The sequence below is a fragment of the Magnolia sinica genome, chromosome 2 (genome assembly GCF_029962835.1).
Source record: "Magnolia sinica isolate HGM2019 chromosome 2, MsV1, whole genome shotgun sequence".
Lineage (NCBI taxonomy): Eukaryota > Viridiplantae > Streptophyta > Magnoliopsida > Magnoliales > Magnoliaceae > Magnolia > Magnolia sinica.
In genome coordinates this window covers 14074737-14083029 of record NC_080574.1, presented here as the reverse complement: position 1 = coordinate 14083029, position 8293 = coordinate 14074737, and the positions used below count along the sequence as shown (strand labels likewise).

Genomic DNA, 8293 nt, shown 5'->3' with positions numbered 1-8293 from the left:
CTGTGAGTAGTCCAGAGAAGCTCCGTAAATTCGGAGTAGTTATTCTCTTGAGGAAGACGGTGATGGACCTCATCACGTTCATCCCTGCTTCAATTTAGCATTCAAATTCAAACATCTACAAATAAGCTACAAAATTTTAATGCATTTCTATTTTTGGATTCCAACAAGCTGTCAAATATAACCAAGTATTTGAAATCACCTTGATTTGTGATTTTGGAATCCAATGCAATCCATATGGAAGCTCGCAAACGGCCAGGTCAGGCACATCCATGCCTGATATGAGTCAGGTCCTAACCTGAATGTGACGAACAGATTAACAAATGGACTAATTCTGGACCTGGCTTTCAGGCCCAGTAAATTATTTTATTTTATTTTTTTTTAAGTCCAGAAAATGGTCAGTCAAGCCCGAATTCAGCATTGACCCTGCCCATTGGGAACCCTCGACTAATTCGTTAGTTTTGAGGAGACACAGACACTCTTTGTAAGGGTACTGAAATTCATGACTTTCTTCCGGCCGGAGCTACGACTCCTATTTTTAATTTGAGCACAATCCAGTTTGCAATTCTCGTTAAGTACTTGCAAAGGGATTCCCTCTCACCACAAATGGAATGTGATAATGTTAGGTACACGTACCGTCCATTGTACACGTCTCCTTATCATTTGTCAGCAAAATTCTCAATTAAAAAGAAGATATGCTCACACGGTGACAGGCTATTGTAATGGTTCAGATGATGTGTACATCAGATCTACTCCGCCCATCGTGTTAGGTCCCTTGTGTTCATCATAGAAACTAAAAATCAGGCCAACCCCAAAACTAGTTGCGCCACACAATATGGAACTACGCCAAACCATGACCTAAACCATAATTAAATTCCTGCGATGCGGCCAACCTGACTGTTATAAAGTCATGATTTTCGGTGGGTCACCTGTGATGAATGGATTGGATGGCATAAACACAACATAGTGGCCCCGAAGCCATCCTAAATGTTCTATTGGGTCGATGCGATTCACTTGAGTTTCGTATAGGGATGATTTTTGGGCCCGTGGGCAGATCTTACGCACACATCACATTGGCCCCACAACAGCCCGGTACCAGTACCATTAATGTCGATGGCCACCTTAGCCCACCTCTAAAAAGAAAAGGTTGTGAAGGATATTCAAACTCCATATCTCACAAGAAGCATGTACTTAACAAAGCAATGCACAGCTAGAACATTACATGAATTGCCTTTTGTATAAAATGCATAAATCAAAGAACTAAAGTGATATAATACAAACACAAATAATTACATCTTCATCAACGTATTAATTAATTAGGCTAATAATCCATCTTGACTACTACCGACGGCTAATGAGAAATTTGACGTGTGGTGACGTCGCCTCGCGAAGCTTCCTTTCTTGAGAAAGTTTCTTAGCAAACCTGCATAAGGATTACCATAAAATAATTATTAGCATGGTATAAATGAAATTAGCAGTACTAGTAATAAGAAGAATGGAAAGGATTTTATTATCCTTTTACCTTTTGAGAACTTCTTCATTTGTTCCTTCATTTTCAATCGGTTCGAATATACCTGTCTCTAAATTCACCCTTGAGACTGGTTTTTTCAGTAACCCATCGCCAATCTTCACAAGATTATCTAAGTTCTCTTTGGTAGCGATATCAAGTGATGATATGTTCTCACTTAGTGTATCATCCTAATTTTTCATGAAAACTTATTGTAATTAACTCGAGTAAAGATTTGTGTGTTAGGCATCAATAAAAACAAGAATGTAAGCTTACTTGAATTCGGAGGTAGTTTGATTCGCAATGTAGGGCTTGAAAAAGCACAGAAATGTGGATATCGACCATATCTTCACTTGCTTGAGTAAATACATCGACTAATGGAGTGGAACCTCTATTGATCAGCCAACCTAGAATGCCCCACCTACTCGCTTGGTCCGCATCGTATTTCTCATCTCTTTTTGGTGAACCAGTTCCTATTGAGAGCACTAGAAATCTACCGTAATCCATCGGTTTGATTGGGAAGAAATCTGGGTTCCCTCTAAAGACCTCCTTTGTTACTTCACCCATTGCAACCAATGCCTGAAACCATGATATTATGGAGAGTTAAGATTGAAAAAGAAAACCCTAATTTGGATTGGAATCTCTCATTTATATATGTAAATTATGGAGAGTTAAGATTGAAAAAGAAAACCCGTATGTATATGTTGAAGGATTCCGATGAGCTTACCGGATTATTAGCAGCGACACCTCCATCGATGAGGTGGAAATCTCTCACTTTCCCTCGAGAATCTTTGGTTTGGAAATAATGGGCGGGAAGGTATGTTGGAGCTGCTGATGAGCCGATGCATATATCGGAGAGTAGAGCATTCAAGCCTGGTGAGGATTTTATCTGAGAAAAAAAAGGTATGATAAGTCATGGTAGTTGATGTTGTGTTTTTTAGAATAAAAATAAATTTCAAAAATAAAAGTTATTTTTAAAAAGTAAATAAATATATTAATTATTTAAACTTTCCATAAATAGTATGTATAGTCAGTCGATAAAAGAAGGGGTTTTTGCTTATGTAACCTGCAGGGTTCAAATCTCCTTTGCACCATCCGCGCACGCAGGTGGCATGGGCTATAGGGCTGCTGTATTAGGCACACTTAGCACTTTGCACATGTTGCAATGAGCAATAAGAGTTTTAGTCTTTTTGGCACACGGTTCAAACTTTTTTGGACCATGGTTCAACTGGTATTGAACCGGGATCTACCCTAATGTTTTATTACCTTTTTTATGATTGAGAGTAATTGTGACATGATTGTACATGTGGCACCTATGCCACTTGTCGCTTATTTGTATACAGTTTTTCTTGTTAAATAACTGCTCCTGTCTGAATGGGTACAGAAATAACCGTCATAGGACATAGAGTCATGTCCTTTCATGGAAAGGCAATTATTTGTTGTGAATGGGTATGAATTTTTTAAAGAGGCCTTTTAGCACCTCTTCAGGAAGAAATCCATAACCTTTCAATTGATATAAATTCTAGATACTATAATCCAGAAGTAGATACTCTTAATCATTAAGATTATATCATCTTTTGTGCAATTACTTTTGATCTAATCTCTTACTGAGTTTTTTCTGAATGTCTTAAGGCATATTGGTGTTAAAACTAGAGATCTGTTCAACACTTAAATGTGCAAATTTTCGTGTTGAAAATCAAATTGAGAGTTCATTATATCCTGAAGACAATTTGCAGATTACCTTCGTTTGCAATTGCTGGAACTTCTAGAAAAATGGCAGCAAATCTGTCTTTAAAAATTAACTATTCAAATCGAGCCTTGAACCCAATAGATCTGATCGTTTCGTTATCGTTTTCTTTTATCCTCCGTTGTGTACAACAAACTCTTACATTTCTAACAATTGATGCTTACACCCCATTTTCCTACATTAGGTAATCGAACAATACAGTTTGGTATTATTGTAGCATCAACGTGGCTCCCTAATACAACCTGAATGTGATCTTTGAAGTAAAGACGAGTAGAATTTTTGAGGAAGTGGATTGGCAGGTGTACCACACACCACTACCCTAATACAACGTGGCTCCCTAATACAACCTAAATCAAGGACCTCTACAACCCAGGTGAGCCACACCATCTAAATATCATGCCTAAAATCTCAAGTTCCCAGCATCTTCAAGTCTATGAATCAGAAAATATGAAGGAGATAAAACGACAAGGACAATATAAGAAGAATGCAATTTAACCAGCCCAGTCGATTTTCTTGCACCCATTTTCCATTTTTATTTTTTATTTTTAATTGAAATGGCAGAAAACGTTATAAGAAAATGGGTGTTAGATATCAATTTGTGATGAGAAATGAAGAAGAACCTCATAGGTAGAGAAGATGGTCGGCTGGAGTTTCTTGATATCGAATGTTGGGATGACCACATTCGTAAGAGTCTGGTTCAACCGCGTCTTTCCTAGTTTTTCTCTCAGAAGGCCATGAAGATACTTCCCATTGTATTTCGGCCCTGATACTGCTTTCAATATCTTTATGATCAAAGCGAATGGACCCCTGTGATTGATTTTATATACAAGAAGCATGTCGAGAAATGTTAGTCAGTTTCTCTTCAATACCACTATTCAAAAAAGGGGAAAAAATATCACTGTTATTATAATTAGTAATGTAACTATAGTTAGTTTATTACAGGTGCTGTGGAAAGATTCTGGAGCTGTGCTCAAGGTAGAAGGCTTTAATATCTTTGGCAGTGAACAAAGGACGATTATTTTCGTCTGGAGCCGTTAACATAGTGGTCACAAGACTACCGGCGCTTGTCCCAGCAATCACGTCGAAGTAGTCTGCAATTCTAGCATCCTCACCATCCAACTCCTACTCCACAACACACTCTTTTGGAATTAAAACTGTGGAAATAAAAGACCTCATGCAAGTAGTAACATGATACATATTGTTGTAATGGAAATATGAGATAATTAGATAATTAATGCTTGATAAGCATGTATTAGGGTTTTCTTAAGAATCTATTCTACCTGAAGTTGTGATTCCAAGTAGCTTAAGATTGTCGCCGGGATAATTCCTCTGATGCCTCCTCCATCAATGCTTAGAATAGTGACTAGCGTTCCATAAGTTGGTGGTTGGATCTGATTAATGATAGATGATGTTCGTTCCATGACAGATTGAGAAGGGAAGAAGCAACGAAAACTCACAAAGGAAGTGGATAGAGAAGAGAAGAAGCAACAAAAACTCACAAAGGAAGTGAATTGAGAAGAGGAGGGATTCTTCAAATGATGAGTATTCCGGTGTTTGAATGAGTATTATTAACAGCCTTGCTTAGGTCAAAGAAAGGAAACCTCTCAAATTTTCCATCAGTAAACGCAAGCAAAAGGTATTCGTTTCACCATTCTCCTTATACTCGATGACTCAGTTTCAAAGACGCAGAAGGGTCCTTACTCTTACCCAGGTGGTAGACTCCCAGGAGTTTCAACACCGGGTCAAGGGTTCGAGTACCCACCAGTGGTGAAATCCCACGGCGTGCGTGTGTGGGGGGTGTGTGTGTAAGCGTGTGTGTGTGGTGTGTGTGCGTGCGTGTGTAAACAAAAAAGTTTCAAAGACGCAGATTCAAGCTATAGCAACACAGATAATGTTTTAGATGGGGATGTGTGGTTGTGGTTGAAATGGTCCGAATTGTAACCACTACTTCTTTCTTTCAATCAAGCCAAGCTAATGTGAGGTTATAAGGTTCATGGAGTGAGGATTGTAGGTAAGAAATATCTAAGGTGTTAGGTGAAGTTTAATATGAATGGCTCAATTATTATGGGAAGAACTTACAAGAAAGAAAGTTGGACTGAGTCTGATGGAGTAAAACAATGAGACTAGTCGATGATTTTGTTTAAGAGTATGCTTTGTCTCTAATTGGCTTTCTACTCTATCAATCTTTATTTAAACAGGCTTGATCGGATGGTGGAATTCTAGATGGCTGCTCTGATCTAGATGGCTGCTCTCATTCTAGATGGCTGATCGGAGAGGGTAAAGTCAGCTTTAATTTTATAGCCCAAAGAGGAATGGAATTCTAAGTGTTCAATTTCCCCTTCTTTCCTGTGGTGTGGCCCACTGCCCTAAAACGAGTGGGGAAAACGGATGGTCGACATTGATCAGACACATAATAGTGGACCCCACAGATTTTAGTAGTAAAAGTATTCCTTCCTCGATTCCGGCATAGAAGCATTCAAATCAAGTTCGAGTAATAATTACCCATTTACACCTTATATATTTACATTGTAAATTGGAAATCCAATAGGCCCTAAAGATACACAGGTATGCACAAATCAGATATTAGGATTATGAAAAAATCCTGGTTTTTGAAAAAAAAAAAAAGATATTAGGATTATGACTTAGCAACGGTGGGTTCCACAATTTTAATGGCCATCAAATAGGCCCTAAAGATACACAGGTAGGATTATTAGTATCTTTTCAGTGAAATTTTTACTATGCTCTATCCATCATTGGTTCTGGTTTGGATGGTCTGGATTGCTGTAAAACTATACCATGTGTACGTTTGAAGAGTTGCCACCATTTTTTATATAATGGTGTAAAACTAACATGGGAGTCTAAACACCCCTATAAGTCTATAATGACGATCTTTGCCGTACTCTACCGTCAATGCCATGCAGCGTCGGAACCGAGACCCGTCGTACTGAGTAAACTTTGTTGGGCCCACCGTGCATGCATGTGGTTTATCCACGCCGTCCATACGTTTTTCAAGATCATTTTAGGGGTTGATCCAAAAATTGAAGCACATCCAACGCTCAAATGGATCATACCACATGAAACAATGGAAGTATTGATTTCCACCGTTGAAACTTTTCTAAAGGCCTCCAGTGATGTTTATTTGTCATCCAACCTGTTCGTAAGATCAACAGATATGGATGAAGTGAAAAAAAATATATAATCTTGATCTAAAACTTCTGTGGCCCCATGAACCCTTCAACGGTAGACGTTTAATTCACACTCTTTCAGGTGGTGTGGTCCACTTGAGATTTGGATATGCTTCATTTTTTTTTAGAGACCTAAAATTATCTGGTACAATGGATGGACGGAGTGGATAAAATGCATGAATGACGATGGGTCCCAAAGAGTTTACTCAGTTCGCCAAGGGTACAGAGTTACTCGGTACGCAAGATTGCTTCCAGACCCGAGAGCCTGTACGGTAGGCCCGGGCTTTCAGCTTGTACATTTTACTTTGCAGTGGGGATCCATTGTTCAGTGATCCAAATCGCTGATACCGTGAAACGCCATCGATTATGAGGTCAGAATGTAAGATCCCAGCCATTGAATAATTGGCCATTTCTTTGTACGTGGACTGTCTTTATAGTTTCTTTCCCAGCCGTCTATTTTTGGGCTACTGTTTGAAGGATTACTATTTTCCCATTCCAGAGATTCTTTCGTGCGTGGGCGATCCACATCGGCTCACATAGTACGAACGGTTTAGATCACTGAAAGACTGTTGCGCTAGTCTCTACTCCCAGACATGCCCAAAGGCTCGTGGGGGAAGAGATCTGTCATGGCTAGTCGCTACTCCCACTCGGGCTCTCAAGGGGCCGACCTGGCCCATCGGGCTTTCGGACGTGACACGCCTTGGTCCCTGGGCATGGTCTGGATTCCTGAACCCGGGATGGGCTCCGACCTAATTTGTAAAACCCATCCAGGGGCTAATTGTAGAACCCGGTTATGAATTGGGCTGGGCTCGGGATGAGTCTCAGATCCCATCAGCTTAGCCTCTTTAGGGTTTCAAGGGCATTTTTGTCATATATCATGCATGATGGGCCACACCTAATGAACACCCTAGATCTTTCGGAACAATGGGTGGCTGAGCTTGGGCTTAGGCCATATGGACTTGGGCGGTTCATAATCATTGGGCTAGCATTCGGTCCGTTTTCTTCCCGTCAATAGAAGCCTAGGTCCAGCCCGGCCTAGGATTTACCATTCGGGCCGTTTTTGGATAGACCTCAGGCTGCCATTTGCCAAGGCCCGCTGACAACCTACTCTAACGCATCCATGATATAGTGCGTAATCTCAGCTGGTGGATCACATATGATTTTGGTAGGAGTGGGGTTCACGGTTCAGTGATGCAGAAGGTTTTTCTGTGGGCCCCCCATCCTGGACGGACCATATTGCTGATTTTTTTTATTATTTTTTTTTTTTAAAAGGAAAATGAGCAAGTGGGCAAGTCCCAATCATACGTCCCCAGCGGATGTTGCTTGTCACCTAACCAAAATTTTCTTTGATTTTATTTTCTTAACCACCTAATAAATGGTGGACCCTTCCTTGCTTAATGCCTAATGGTTGTCCTTGCTGATTTGTGTTTTTTAGTTTTCATTTGGACACCGTTAAGTAAAAGTATAGCCAGCTTGGTTAACTCGTTCGACTTGGCTCGAAAAGGCTCGATTGGATTTGGTTCGAAACTGATTTCCAGCAAAGTTGAGTTGATTTTCAGAGTTTGAAAAAAAAAAAAAAAAAATTTGGACCATGGCCTATTTACATTTGGAAAATACTAAATTGATGGTTTAGATCTCATCAACGCGTAGCACATGTTTAGAACTAACCGAATCAACTTATTTTTGGGAGTGGATTTTCATAAACGGTCATCCTAAAATACTGTAAAAAATCTAGGCCACTCATCAGATGGGACTGATGTAAACATTCCTAAATCCAGAAATCAGGCCCTATCCAATAATCCACTGGGCAACACTTGCATGAGAACATGGACGGTTAGAAGAGTCCACGTAGCGTAG

The 8293-nt window shown here is 39.8% G+C and overlaps 1 protein-coding gene across 1 annotated transcript; it reads right to left on the bottom strand.

Moving 5' to 3' along the window:
- Window positions 1–1284: 1284 nt before the first annotated feature.
- Window positions 1285–4906, bottom strand: LOC131226686 (patatin-like protein 2). The gene is made up of 7 exons (XM_058222316.1): window positions 4532–4906; window positions 4192–4373; window positions 3872–4058; window positions 2232–2393; window positions 1781–2083; window positions 1520–1695; window positions 1285–1420 (listed from the first exon to the last, which is right to left on the bottom strand). The coding sequence occupies exons 1-7, from the start codon at window positions 4670–4672 to the stop codon at window positions 1339–1341; spliced, it is 1233 nt and encodes a 410-aa protein (XP_058078299.1). The 5' UTR covers window positions 4673–4906; the 3' UTR covers window positions 1285–1338.
- Window positions 4907–8293: the final 3387 nt, after the last annotated feature.

Bases quoted from the DNA above. Each gene is read 5' to 3' on its own strand.
- LOC131226686 (XM_058222316.1), bottom strand. From the start codon at position 4,672: ATGGAACGAACATCATCTATCATTAATCAGATCCAACCACCAACTTAT. The intron at 4,059-4,191 runs GTAATAAACTAA...AATCAATCACAG, and splicing joins AGAATCTTTCCACAGCACCT to GGGTCCATTCGCTTTGATCA. The intron at 2,394-3,871 runs GTTCTTCTTCAT...TTTTTTTCTCAG, and splicing joins CCATCTTCTCTACCTATGAG to ATAAAATCCTCACCAGGCTT.